Source organism: Falco naumanni, chromosome 11 (assembly GCF_017639655.2).
Source record: "Falco naumanni isolate bFalNau1 chromosome 11, bFalNau1.pat, whole genome shotgun sequence".
Lineage (NCBI taxonomy): Eukaryota > Metazoa > Chordata > Aves > Falconiformes > Falconidae > Falco > Falco naumanni.
This window is the reverse complement of record NC_054064.1, coordinates 10,027,516-10,042,102: the sequence shown is the minus strand read 5'-3', so window position 1 is coordinate 10,042,102 and position 14,587 is coordinate 10,027,516. Positions and strand designations below refer to the sequence as shown.

The window sequence follows — 14,587 nt, the reverse complement described above, 5'->3', positions numbered from 1 at the left end:
TCGTGAGTCAATAACATGACAAGATAATTTCAGGCAACTTAACAAAATATACTGTCTTACTTGTCTGCACTTGTCATTATAGACAAAAGTAGCAGTGGTGCCTGTAATTAGGGTACCCAACACTTCCCATTTTAAATTGCTGGGTTTGGTTGATTATTATGTTGCTGAAGTTCTGCTTCCATTCCTGCCCTTGGATTCAGGCTAGAAGTTTTTAATTTTTTTAGCAGTCATCAAAATATGTTCAGTGTTTTCTAAAATGAAATCAATAGTTAGTCTTTTTACAGCTTCTCGGTAAGGCTGTGTAAGGATAAGGATAAGCAGTTGGTTAATGGAGAGAAATACACCCTACAACACATTCATCTGGCTCACTGTTAAGGGTCACAGCTGATTGGTTTTGTTGAAATATTTCTATTTCATTTTTTCAGACTTTTGCTGGAGGGTTACATTTTTGGTAAGACTACAGAATTATGAGCTTTGTGCTCATATTTCCAACTTTTTAAAATCCCACTCATCTACATGGCATACTGATAGCGAGGATGAAATTAAGCCCATGAATTTTCAAAGTGTTTCGTTTGATTAAGAGGTAGTAACAGCTTTAAAAAGAATTCAGCTTAGCAATGTGGGAAATACCACGCTTTTCTGGAGAAAAAATATTGACTATTAAACTTCACATTCTTCTCACTGGTGTCCAAAGGAGAATCGTAGAACATCTAAGTGTAGGGGCAAGTTCAGGTACTTCTGGTGTTTCAAACACCAGAAGTGTATTGTAGATAGTATGTTTTGGCAGAGGTACAAAGAGAATGTGAAGCCAGAAGAATTCTGCAAATCTGACATTGGTGATAGCAAATTTTGCCATTGGATGACACAATACTGTTGTGTATGGTGCCAGCCTCCCTTCTTTGTCTCTGAATGTGTGACTTCAAATTTGGCTGTATTAAAACACTTGCTTTTTTTGTGGTTCCAGCTTGATTGCTGGCCATTTCAGTTATTCATGTTTCACCAGTGGAAAAATGCACGTTTGTTGTGCAGGGCACTGATAAACCTCTGCACTCCATTAAATATTCACTCTCTGCTACAGGTGTGCATCATATTTTACGTCATGCAAAACCAAGAAAAGGCTTATTGTTTTCACTTTGTGTCATCTTTCTACTTTCCCCGTTTTTCAGAGCTCCCTCAGTGAGAAGGCAGATTCCCAGCTAATGGCCATGCCTTACACAGACACCCGCCTCAGGTAAGGCAGAACAACTCCTTTGTTACTGCTTTCTACTTAATAACCTAATTTTTTTGCCAATAATGGTAGAAACCGCCGGTTTTCACTTTATCAGGATTCTTAAGCCAGGTGCTAGCTACATTTATTGGCCTGATTTCTGTCCCTTAGCAAATAACTGCTTCTAGTGATTTAAACTACTCTTGAAGGGATTCCTGTGTCACAGCTGGGGTCTTTCTACCAATGAGAAAACCTTTACTTCACTGTACAGAGTCCCTTCCTAAACAGATTTGAATTTTTAGGGAAAAAAAAGGGGTAATTGTCTTAGGACTGTCTGGGGGAACGTAATTAGTTTATAAGAAGGTTTCAAAGGGCCGTGAGTCCAGTAAGAGGAAGGTTTCTTTCACTATTTCCAAGCACCAAATTGTAATGACAGAGTATCATTACATCTTATTTGTATGGTTTGTCTCCATCTGATTTTCCCTGATGATGATTAGAACACACTAATCCCAACTTGCCTGATGCCCCCTGCCTGCCCCCACCCCTAGCTGTCATGTCCCTCTTCCCTGGCAACAGGACGAACTGGAGAGAAGAGCTTAAGGAAATGGAATTTCTCTCTTCTGAATGCTCTGTGACACAGTTTAAAAGATTCTCTGCTTTGAAGTGCTAAAGAGGAGTACACAAGCAGAATGGAGTATAAAGGGGACTTTTTGCTGAGAACACCTGAAATGTTGCTGTTGGAAGTAAGACAGCTGTGGCCCTTCCATTTGCATTGCTGCCTTGAAAGAAGGATCAGCCTGGGAGAAAATAGCAAAAATAGCAAGCTGCAGGCAAACGTTATGGAAACCAGGCTGCCAAATTTTGGTATGTCTTGACTTGCATATCTTGAATGATCTGAATTATTAAAAACAGTCTGCAACATCATGCAGCTCTGCATGGAATAATCTGCTGTGCTCAGAAGGAAGTGAGATTGGTTGTTTTTTTTTTCAGATGGATGATGTTTAAATGAACAGGACCAGTGAGTCATGGCAGCTGCATGCTGTGACTGTCCTGAAACTGCCATGAACATAGAACAGATTTCCAGTTCCTCCCAGAGCCATCAGCTATTAGATGCTCTATGCAATCGTAGAACCACAGGGTAGTTTAGGTTGTAAAGAACCTCTGGAGATCTCTAGTCCAACCTCCTACTCACAGTAGGTTTAACTTGAGATTTACTGTGTGTCTCTGTTAGAAGAGACAGTCTCCATCTCTGTCGTGATCTTCATTAGGAGGCTGAGGACTGCACTTAGAGCCCTCTCAGCCTCTCCAGGCTAAACAAGCCCTGTTCCCTCTGTCTCCTGTCTCTCCTGGTACCTTCTGTGCTCCAGGCCCTGACTGTAATGCAGCCTGGTAAGTTACCCTCCAGGTGCCCTGCAGGCTGGCGTTCAGCTTGCCTGCCAGCACCCCAGGTCCTTTCTGCAGCGCTTGTTCCTCATCTCTTGGGCACACAGGAAGGTGCTGTTCATTCACTTTTGTCGTTGATGCTACCCCTGTGGAGTATACGGTCAAGGTGTTTAATTTTTTAATATTAAAAAAAAACTATTAATACTGTGACTGGAAATTGAGTGACCTTTACCTTCTACAATATCCTTGTTGGTGACCTGCATCCATGAACAGGGCCACATTAGCAGGATCTAGGTTTGTCTTTGTAGCGCTGGCGATACCAACATTGTCATGTTGGTCCTGAATTCCAAAAGAAAATTGATGCGCTGAAAAGTACTGCAGTGAAGTCAAAGCAGAAGAGGAAGATAAAAATTCAAGATGATTTCAAAGAAAATCATGAGAGCCCCTCAGCTCTCTATAGTCTATTTCAGAGCTTTCTTCAGGGGTAATTTTGATGAGGGTTTCTGCAAGTGTGTTTTTAGGGATCCAGATACCAAACTGGGACTTTTCAATTACTTTCCTGTTTCTAGATTTTGCACTATTAAAACTGTGGTTCTTGGTCCATATAAGGCACCCTGTCCACAACCTCATTCCTTCTTAAAACAAGATGTGCAACATCCTAGTGCTCTGCGATGCGTAATAGGGTGCCCTTCGAACTTTTGAAATAAAGACTCCTTGATCTCCCAATAAAAGGCCAGTCTCAGCACCACTGTTTTGGATACGCAATTAAATATGATACTTTCTTGTAATATGGTAAGGTGTTACTAAAACACCTGGTAGCTTTGCACCTGTTTTCAGATCTTAAATTCCTCCCTTCCTTTCATGGAGCAGTCCATTGTGGTTACCCTTAGATGCTCAAAGGTAGGTGCGCTGTAATACCTGTAATCCACTGGTGTCACTTGGAATTTGGGACTAGTGTTAGACTGGTTCTATGGACCAGGAGAGCTTTGTAAAGGCTCAATGCTTTCCAAGTGCTTTGGAACAATTTTATCCCATGGCTGGATTTAGAGTTATAAAAGGCTGTTTTTTAGGTCTAGCTGTGTCTTCTGGAGTGTGGGCGAGCAAACGGATCTGTGGGACCTGTTTCAGTTTTCAGGATGTGTTTTACTGAGCAGTGTGTGGGCGTGATGCCTTTTATCACAGTAAAACTTCAATGCTGAATCTCAGGGGTGGTTTGGTGGGCCTACGTGTTTTTTGGAATGAGTAATCAAGTTCACATTAGCTCCAGTCTTTGTTTCCTGTGTGTGAAGGATGCGATCTGATTCCTCACTTGCGTAGCTGTGCTAAAGAGGACGTACAGGGTAGAGCTGCCTGCTCTTGATCCCCCAGGGCTTACACCCCCAATCCTGTTAAAGGGCAACTGGCTTGGCAGCTGCAGTCCTTCGGTTGCAACGGGACTGTATCAGCAGTAGGAGAGGAGATAATGATGGTCTACTATAACTGCTGCTCAAGAAAATCACTTGATGATAGATTTGTGCCTTGTTTTGGGTGCATGGTTGTGTATATTTTAGAAACATACCAAAATAATCTGAATTAGCCACCGTAGTTTAAACACTGTGTCAGCAGAAGACAGCTCGGGAGGGATAGCCTAATCAGTGTGTTTGCCACAAATACTGCAAACAGACGGTATGCTATTAAAGTGGGAAAGAATTAAAATGACTGGTTGAAGGTCCAGCTAATGGTGTGTGTAAGTACAGCTTTCCAGTTTGATTAAATATGTTACTTTTGAATGAGATTGGAGAAGTACACATGATAGCAGTATGTGCAAGGAATTTCTCACCTTTCAGAGATAAACAATGGATAAGTACTAGGATTGTATGACTTGCCAGTGTTCTGGCTTAGGATGATGTCTGATACATGTAAGACAAGAATTGGGGGGGGGGGGGGAAGGGAGTGAGAGAGAAGGTGGGTTCTCACTTGTCAGTAAATGAAAAGCTCTGTTTATACTTTGCACTTATTTCAATTTGAGTGGTTTGGATTCTTAGCAGTAAAAAGAAAATTAATAAATGTTTTTATTTTTCTTTTATTTTGAAATTACATTTCATTCTAAAATTTGCTAAAAAAACTATTTTCAGAAGTCATCACAATTTCTCAGATACTTTAGGTTGACTTGAAACTTTTTTTTTTTTTTTCTCCTGTTGAGCTAGCAAGCAGATTTTTGCCAGCCTGAAAAACATGAATAAAATCAAGGCTGGAAAAGTTTTCCACAGCAAGACCTTTAAAGTACCTTGAACTGTCAAAAAATGCCTAGTAGTTTTACTGTTTTCACCTGTGTTTAATGTTCCTTATGCGTCTCTCAATGGATGAAGAGCTGCTGTTCTTTTGAATATCAGGTCTTTAAAGTCATTGTCTCACTGAAGTTAACTGTCTTGTCTAAAATAATTACCTTCCCCCCCCTTCTTTATTTCAGCAGGAACTCAGGGAATGAACTGCAAGTGTATTACGCCTCTCCAAGGAGCTATCAAGATTTTTTTGAAGCTATTCGCAGAAGGGAAGATACATTCTACGTGGTGTCATTTCGCAGAGTAAGTATAGTAGTTGTTCAGTATTGCCTTTTATGTGTATCCATAAGACTGTTTCTGACGCTGAGTGTCTTTCTTTAGAATACAAAAGATGACCTAGCCAAGGTTGAAGCTAAATGTGTTTCTTCAGAAGTGACACTTCTGTACGTCCTTTACTGTAATATGGCCAGATCATGCATGGTCTTTGCAAAATATGCACATCACAGTTAGGAATGGGAAGAGGGCTTTGCAGAAAACATTGTAGTGCTGGGACAAGGCAGCACAAAATTGCATGAACCTTGTGGTTAAATACTTATGCATGGGTAGCGGTCCAATAATCAGAATAGTTAACTGGATATTTACTTTAATGGGTGCATAAACCTTCTGTGCTTCTGGGTATAGGAATAAATGTACGCTATGCACAAATTATTTCTGCTAGCTTAACATAATATTATTTCTGCCTTCCCCTATAACACTTGCATTTGCAGATTTTATGTGTCGCATATTGCAGCTGTACAGGCCTGTGTGCAGTGGCACATTTTTTCTGCTGTTTTGTGACTTCTAAGTCAAGACAGATGAGCAGTGCTGCTGTGGGTGCTGGGATACAGCATAGGCTTGTGCTACAGCTTTGTCAGGCACAGCCTCACATCTGCAGCATAGTTAGTGACAGTACAAGCTGTTTTAAAATGGAATTCCAGGTGTTTGATGGCACTTTCTGTACTGCAAGCTTGGGTGGTGTTGAAGCCAGAACAGCTGCAGCAGTGAGAAGCTGCTTGGGATCTGGTGATGGAAATGATCATGGCAAACAGTGGTTGAAACACCAGCTGGGGGTTGGGAGAGTTTATTCCCTCCCTTTTGCAGAGGTCTTGATGAGTCCTTAGACATGTCTGTAATGCATATTTGTCCCTGGCTTGAACCTGGGGTCTTGGCTTATGAAGCCTCCTGCCTTGCTGTTTTGCAGTTGTGATATTAGATGAGAATTGTTATATGCATGCTCGTGCCCAGCCATGGTTTTCCTAGGACCCTGCAACTCTCCGTTTGTTTCCTTATCATAGAGTGTCCTGAGAGGGGTCCCAAGGTGGTGGGGAACAAGCAATTGCTACTAGAACAGCTCATCCAGCTACAACCAGTTCAGTGTAAGAGCACACAGATAAGCGTAACTAGTTTTAGCTGTTTCTGTGTTGTCATAATTCTGCCAATTTGTAGATGCCATAGGTACATAGGTAACACAACCACGTTCAATATGCTTTGCGGTAGCTTTGTTAATTTGTGAGATACATGTCTTTAGAAAAGGTTCAGGCAAAATAAAAATAACGGTGCTCTTGTTAGGATTAGGGTTTTATGCAGAGTAGAAACATGAAGTTAGTTTCCAGTCTTGGGATTACTGGGTTGTGTCACAAGGCTGGAATTTTGTTATTAAATGTTTGGCATGTTCTGCTGTTCTTTCAGCTAGCAACACAAATAGAGCCAGCACCAGGCTCCACATATCCTGAGGATGAGTAGAAGGGAGTGGAGGATTGATTATAAAAGTTTTTTCTGGAAACTCAGAACAAAAAGCAAAATAGTGTTATCTAGTTCTTCCTTTGCGGCCGTTGCTCTAGTCCACCTGAATGCATGTACTGGTACATGGGTTCTGTTTATGCTGTCGGATTAATGACCTGGAAGTTGTCAGCTCTCATTTCGACTTGCAGAGCTGTCCTTGGAAACAGTGTGTCTTGTGCCGCAGAATCCCTACTGCTTGGCTCTGCTTTATTGCAAGGAGAGGTGCAGGGACTTTAACCATCCATGAAGTTTATTTGGTAGCAAAGCTGTTGGTATTTCTGTTTTATGAATGAAAAATGTCCTCAAATTGAAGGCATTTTACGCATTACCTCATTTATTATTTTAACAGGGCAAACCTGATCTAGTGACAAGCTCTGCCCTGAGGCACTTTTAAATTACTTGCTTGGATTCTTTTGTGAGTGCAGAAGAAAGGACTCCTGCACAGCCCGAGGGAGGGCTGCTATCAGCAGGCCCCCAGCCACGAGGTGCCCTTTCACCTTCTCCTGAGTACCGCTGGCTCATTTTCTTTGGACCACAATTCCCTTTTCACTAATGATTAGGAGCTGAGAGAGGGGACTGGTTTCCTCCTCAGCGTTCACTTGTGTTGCTTGCTCACTTGTCCAAGTTAGGAGGCAGGGTCTGGAGATGATAGACTTTGTTCTCTCTGGCTGTTTGCCATGCAGACGCTCCCAAACACTCAGTAAGCTGTTAACAGCCATATACAAGAGAATAGGCATCATCCAGTTAAAGAGTTCTAGGATACGGATGGTTCTGGTATTGGTGATGGTGCTGCTCCAAGCGCGAGGTGGGACTGGATCTCCAGAGATGCCTTCTACCTGATGTCTCTGGGATCCTCTTACCACACGCTATCTGCTCTGTGTGCAGTATCATCTCTCCTGGGTGCATGTGCTGAAACATAATTCCTTTTTTGTGTGTCTTCTGCATGTTCTCACTTGCACTGCAGGAGCTGTGACCTGAGTTCCTTGGATTTTCTAGAAAATGGGATTTGCTGGGGCTGCCCATACCTCTCATGTAGTAAGACTCAGCCAGGGCTTCTGGAGACACAGAGTAGAGAGGAGCAAAGTTCACATGCACTGTGCCATCCTCTGGTACTGCTTGTACCTGTAAGACTGAATTTCTCATGATCTCATCGATTTGATTTTCTTTCCTTGCCTTGGAAGGCTTGCATGTCTGTATGTTTACAGTTGGAATTTGATTTTGTTTTTGAGGAGAGAAGAAAAGAAAGTAGTATTTGGTTCAGCTGAGTCCACACAAGAAGCAGGGCTTTCACTCTGGGGAGTCTAGAGAAGTTAATTTTCTCCTAGTGCCGGGGGAATCTGTAGTGTCATTTTTAAACAAGAAGAAATGTGTAACTGACAGTGAGTAAAGAATTCTTGAACAGAAGCAGAGTAGTCTCCCAGCTCCGCCAGGCCTCAGCAGCCAACATCCCTCATAGGCAAGACTTGCCACCATTTATTTCTTGGGATGTTAACTTGTTAATTTAATTTTTTCTTGCTGCTTAACTTTTAGGAAACCATTGTTTTCAGCAGTCATTTAGCATTGCAGAAGCTGACACCTGGCAATGTAACAAAACGTGCGTTCCCAGCTGTATATCTTCACAGCTGTGCCTTCTGCTCCAGCACTCAAAACCTGTGTCTTTGTAGCGTGCCTCTAATTGTGCTGGTTTGGGTTGGCTTTGGGAGCGTGTTCAGAGCTGAGAGGTCTGTGCAGCGGGTACCAAGAGAAAAGTTGTGCTTCTGTGAAAAGACTATGGCAATTTGAGCTCTGCCGCAGCACGTTGGAGTCTCCAGCTGGCATTGAACCTTCCTTCCGTTTCCCCCGGGTCTGAGATGCAGGACTGAGAGCCTGTTGCTCTGCCAGCACCTTTGATTTCTGCCCTTTAATGTCTGTGATACCAAGTCTGCTTGATCTGTTCTAAAACCCCAGTGGAGCACAGCTATAAAATTCAAGTTAGTTAGTACAACATGCTGTGTCAGGAGGGAGATAGACACCTGGCTGCTGTTCTCCTGTAAGCCTGGCACCCAAACAGTTCTCTCTCAGAGCTCACATCTGTTTGGCCATGGAGTATTCAGACCTTGAGATTGTTTCTAGAATTACTTGAATAGCTAGGCTTAATTTGAAAGGTAATTAAGTAAATCATGGGAGAAAACAAATCTGTTCCAATTTACTTTGGCTGGTAAATGCCACTACAGATCATTCTGCTCTTGTGTGGTTAGCATCAGAGTCCCCGCAACTTGGCGGTGGTTAAGTGGTACATTTCCCCATCCTGGAAGACTCTGCCAGTGACCCTTTGATGACATCTCTGCAGGCTTATTAAAGACAGTGACTTTTTTAGGGTAAGGATGTAATTACTGTTTTTAAAGAAAGCGTGGCTTAAAGTTGTTTTCACTTGGGAAACTTAGAAGGCTACTAGCATTTCCTCTCACTATTTATTTCAAAGCACAAATCACTCCTGGTAGCAAAGTCGCCAATTACATTTAATGCAGCGTTTATACGCTATTGTACAGTATATTTCAGTAAAAAAATTAGATATTAAAAGGTGATTCTGGTTATTATTTCTTAGAGCAAGACTGATGCTGGCCTTATGGAAATCAATGGCAAGCCTTTACCAGCCTCAGTAGGACCAGAATTTCACTTTGTAACTTTCTGCTTCAGTGCCATGGCACTTCAACCATAGAGCTTCAGGGAAGTGTGTTATTATGGATGTGAATTTCTGGACTTACAAGCCAACATCTGCAATGAGCATTTAAGGATTTCTCAAATTCTACAAACAAACTTTCATTTAAGTCATTAAGCCAAATTTAAATCAGAACTTTTGTTCATTCTTTGTGTGAACGCTCAGTGTGCTAGAAATAAAAATATCTAGGTTGTGTTTTGCTTTTGTTGGTAATAAGCCTGTGCTTGTGCTGTGTTAATTGAATTTGGGGTGATACTTTCAGACAGTAAAAGATTGTAATGCCTAGCTTTGACGTGCTTGTGTAGCAGTAGTTTGCTGTGCGGCACACACAATTCTGGCAATAGTTTGAATTTGTTCAGAGAGCACGAGTGAGGCAGGTTCCAATTCACTGCACTCTTGATGCCATCTACGTCCTGCAGGCGAAACTGCTTTGTAAGAAGTCGGCTTGAGATGATGTTTTGTAGCCAGAAATTCAGTCCTAACATACACTTTTCTCCTATTTTGTTGCACTTGACAATGGGTGGTTTTTACTGAACAAGAAGTTTTCTGCTGTTGACTTTGTTTGTGCATTTTTGTGGACTGGGATGTATAATTTGCTCTTTCATTCAGATAAAATACATTGATTAGACTCGCATAGTCCTGCTGCTCCTAAAGACATGGTAGCTGTTTTATATGTTTGAGTCCTCTGGGTTTGCAACTGCTGCAAGTTAACATGCAGATTTTTGAAAGGTTTTACAAAATCCCCTTGCTCTTGGGGAGCCTGAGCTTAGCTATGCAGAGCAAAAAATTACTTTACCAAGGATCATAGGATTTTAAGGTCTTGTCTTATATTGTATACAGATGCTGAGAATAATACCTGTTGAAAGAACTGAGTCTTGGGGCATAGTATCCATGATAAAATTGCCTTTTTCAAAGCAGAGGTCACTCTTTAGCCTGTCCTCTCTGTGAGGTCAACCCTTGCCTCCCTGGGAAAATCTGAAAAAGCAAATAGTGTGTGTGATTGTGCTTCAGTATGCCCTGAAGCTCAGTGAGCCGGCCTCTGTCAAAGTACAGTTGCATTTGACTTTCAAATTTGAAAATCCATTATGAAAACCTCCTGTTTCCATCTAAGGGTCTTGAGTGAAAATGAAGTCTGGACTGCTGCATTCTTTGTTATAAATTCCCTCTTTTCTGGCTAAACTGTGGATTCTGTCTGTGTCGAGAACTTTCTCCTCCCAAGTCCCAGGTGTCCCTGTGAAAACAGTGAAGCAAGCTTTCTTTTTGGTCTTCCTCAAACTGTCATCTGTTTGAGTGCAGAATATTTCTGGTAGGTGGGGAGCAGGGAGAGCTGACAGCATATCAAAGGGACTAGGAGGTGGTGGGGAAGAGGGTTCTCTGTCATCTTTTGCATACTCAGCTGGGAAAGATGTTGCTTTTGGTAGCATCTTAGACTAAAAACCTCCAGAAACAAGTTCAGGAATCTAAAATTAAGTCTAAAAATGTATGTTGGTATATAGAGCATAAATGGCCTTACCTCATTCCTGGAATTATCAAAATACACGTGTACGAGAACAACTCCACTCCCCATTTAGGTAACTGGGAACTCAAAAGAAGTATTTTTAGGTTTACAGATACAGGCCAGCAGTTCTTTAAAAGCCTTTTCTATCAATGCCGTAGTGTTTCCCAGCAAAACCTCTCGCTTCATTATTTCTCACTTGTCACTCTGAAACACCTAGAAGTTGTGTTCCTGTGTAAGAACATACTTTAAGGAGTGAAGCAGCGGAGGGCTCTGCGTGTGCTGCAGAGAGCGAGCAGGCTGAGCGGAGAAGGAAGGAAAGGAGCCAGGCAATGAGACATCTTGGATGTGCAGTGGGTGGAAGCCAAAGAGGAGCAGCCAGCAAGTACCAGCTGCAGTGTGGCCTCTTCCGGGCAGCAGCTGTTTGGCTCCGCCAGATGCAAACAGTGGTTAGGACGGACCGGAATGAGAATGCAAAACGCGTTTCTGAGAAGGGAGGTAATGCCTGTCGCATCAGACATCCTTTGGAAATGTCTGTTCTGTTCCCGGCTCTCCAAGACGTTTTGGAAGCAAAGTCTTAGTCACTCTGATTTTTATCTCCTTGGGTCCCTTTGAACCGCACTGTCCTCCAAATAAAATTGAGAATGAATGTGGTGTTGAGGACAAATGTATAAGCAGAGACAGAAAAGTCACTTGAATCTCTCTGGCATGGAGCAAAAGATACTTTTGGGTTTTGTGTCTATAGTCTTGATTCATTTGTCTTCTGTATGGTTGCTGGAACTTCATGAATCATATTAATGCCGTCACTGGACTTCTTTCAGCGTTATATGTCCCAGGCCTAACTAATACTTTGCTATTTTTAAACTAGTATTTGGAAGGACAACATACACTGTAGATAATTATAGTGAAAATAAAACATACTGCAAAAAATGTCTCCAAAACCCAAACTGGTTGCAGACAGATGTGACCAGTAATAGTATACATGTATTTAAAATGTGCTGCATGTTTGACAGACAAAGAGTTGTGGGCAAGAAGTAGAGGAAGATTGCTGGTTTTGGAAGGCCTCTGTAAAAGACCCACTGCTTATGAAATTGGTGTGGACATAGGCTAGAGGAGTATAATTGGGAAGTGTGGGAGGAAGACGTGATTATAAAGTGGGAATTGCCTCCTTGGTAAAGGAAGTGACAGCAGTATCTCACTTATTAAGAATAGAGAACAGACAGTTGCAGACAACAAAGTCAGCAGGAACACAAGTTTTTCCACAAACAAGGAATGTGCGTTCAGTTAGAGCAGGCAGCGGAAACGCAGCTCTGAAGCCGTTCCTTTCCTTCAGGAAATAACCCAAGTTTAATAATGCATTAATAATACTTTAATAATGCCAGATAATAATGTGTTTTTCTTCAATGACAACACGGTATTAATTGAAGAAAAATTGGCTCAGATTATTCTGAATGGTTCCCAGAAGGGAATGATGGGCTTTTGCTTATGATCTGTAGCAGTTTTTAGTTATGGAGTCGATGCTGACCGAGCCCTAACTGTATAAAGACATAAATGATACCTTCAACTCTCGAGCTGCAGTAGCCAGTAAAGCATTGACCTGTGTTTGGTAGGAATGAGCTGCTTCATGTAAAAAATGACCTTCATGATATTTCATTTGCCTTGAATGATAGTATATGCAGCGAGCACTTTGAAATACCCATGCTTATTTTCTTAGTTGAACTTCATACTTCCACAGCTTCAGACTACTGGTTTTTTCTGTTCCTTTTCAGTTTTAATATCTGACAGCCCAGGCAGAGTCTTTACAAAAGTAAAATGTGTAGAACTGAGATGTTCTTGGTTTCATTTGGTAGTCTTTGTGTCCACAATAGAAATCCTACCTCTTAGTGAATGTTAATCATTACAGCGTTACATTTGAGAGCGTTGTTTAAAATCTTAGGCACAGTTCTAGAGTTAATTCTGGTCAGATGAAGTTATTTGCTTCCAGTTTGAATTAATCCTTCTGCCAGATTTCTAGCTGGACAGCACACAAAGCTTATTTTATGAAGTAAGAGCCCAGGTGCTATTATGAGTGTATGCGGATTATCATCACCTCCCACTGGACCAAACAGAACACTTGTGGCTTCCAGGTTTTATTTTTAAATCACTTATGCTCCTTAGGACAAGAAGTGTGATAAAATAGAAGTAAAATTAACTGTACATTTTTATCTTTAAACTGGCTTTGAAACTCGTAGCTAGCTTTAAAACTGTTCGAGAGCGGAGCATAAAATTTGTTTTCTACTTCTGGGACTCATGGTTGGTTGTGGCCTGTCTACCGGCATGAGTGATGTAAAGACAGAGTAGTAGTTGCAGAAATTCACTTGCTCTTATAAAGTGTAGGAGTGTAAGGAGACTCTTTGGCACCTAAATCTTCTCTCTGTGAATACTAGAAAGCAGTAGGGCCTTCTCCCCAGAATGCAATCTACTTTTCCTTCACTGTGCTTTATCAGGATGGATCTGTTGCAGAAGTGTATGCTCTGTGGCTAAACACTCTTTCTTAAGAGTCCTGTATAGGTGTGGCTGCCTATGTCCATAGCAGCTTCTCACCACTTAATTCTTTCAAAATATACTTCCATACCAGCTTCCAGTAGGGTTGACTGGTAGTTAAAGCGGAGAGATGGATCTGAGAATGAGATCCTTTTGCTTCATGCCTGATATGGCTTGCTCCTTACCGCGTAGCTGGATAAACTCCAGTTTCGCCAGCATAGCTAATGGAATCTGTCCGGCTTTGGGTCAGTGATAAAGGATTTGGAATACCTTGGGCTAAGCCAAGAGATTTTTCATGTTGGAATCCACTGTTCAGGAAATCCTCTTTGTGTTTTGATTGCAAATGTTAAAATGTGCTTATGAATAATTCTGGCCCTAGAAAATACTTTTTTCTCATCAAGAGAAGGCAAAGCTATGCTGGAGGGGCACATGAACAACCCGAACAGCATGTTGCACCACGGTGAGCCGGAGGTGGAAATGGCCTGTCTGTTAAATCCCATGGGCCACTGCCCCTGGAGTTTGGTTAGCAAAGCTCCGCTAAGTGTTGCATTGCGTAAGTGATTGTTATTGTTCCCTGGTTTTGTGACTATCCAAAATAAGGTTTGAAGTGTCAGCTGTCTCAAACAGAGGTGGTATCCAATGTGAGGAAAACAGTCTAAGCTGGGTGCAGACTGAGAGCTCACTGTGTGCAAGGAAGGTACACAGGCTGCCTTCTCTGGATCTAAGTCCGGCAAAGCTTCTGTGTATTACACTGTTAATACTCTCTGAGACTCCAGAAGTGGACATTCCCAAGCTGTTCCTCACTGAGGGTTCCTTCCTTGAACCTTGGCCAGTGTGGAGGTTCCTGGGTTGAGTCACTTGTTAGCATCTGGGAGGCCCTGGTTTAATATCCTTTCCAGGAAACCAGTACAGAGCTCTCCTGCTGTCTAAGAACAGTCCTAAATGCTCGGACCTGGGGTTTTACATCAGGATCAGGAACTCAGCAGGTAATCACTGGGCAGGTGACTGCTGGAAAATGAGGTTGAAAAGGAACCATTTTGCTGTCTCAGCTAGGTCTGGGGCCAGCATCTCCAGAAGAGTATCTTCTTGCCATCAGGGAAAGACACTGTGGGTTTATCTTTCCTTTCGTAAACCATCTGTTTGGTATTTGCTTACCAGATGTAAGCTGTAACTCCCCAGCAGGCAACCAAGGTGCTGCA

General features: G+C 42.1%; 1 protein-coding gene across 2 annotated transcripts in view; it reads left to right on the top strand.

Moving 5' to 3' along the window:
- ATF6 (activating transcription factor 6) overlaps window positions 1-14,587 on the top strand; it is an 81,631-nt gene that overhangs the window by 27,774 nt on the left and 39,270 nt on the right. The window contains exons 13-14 of one of the 2 annotated variants that reach the window (XM_040610531.1): window positions 1,167-1,231; window positions 5,043-5,154. In XM_040610531.1, coding sequence (XP_040466465.1) covers window positions 1,167-1,231; window positions 5,043-5,154 — 177 coding nt within the window. Of the gene's footprint in view, window positions 1-1,166; window positions 1,232-5,039; window positions 5,155-14,587 lie in introns of both variants that reach the window. The other variant, XM_040610530.1, reaches the window with a different exon arrangement.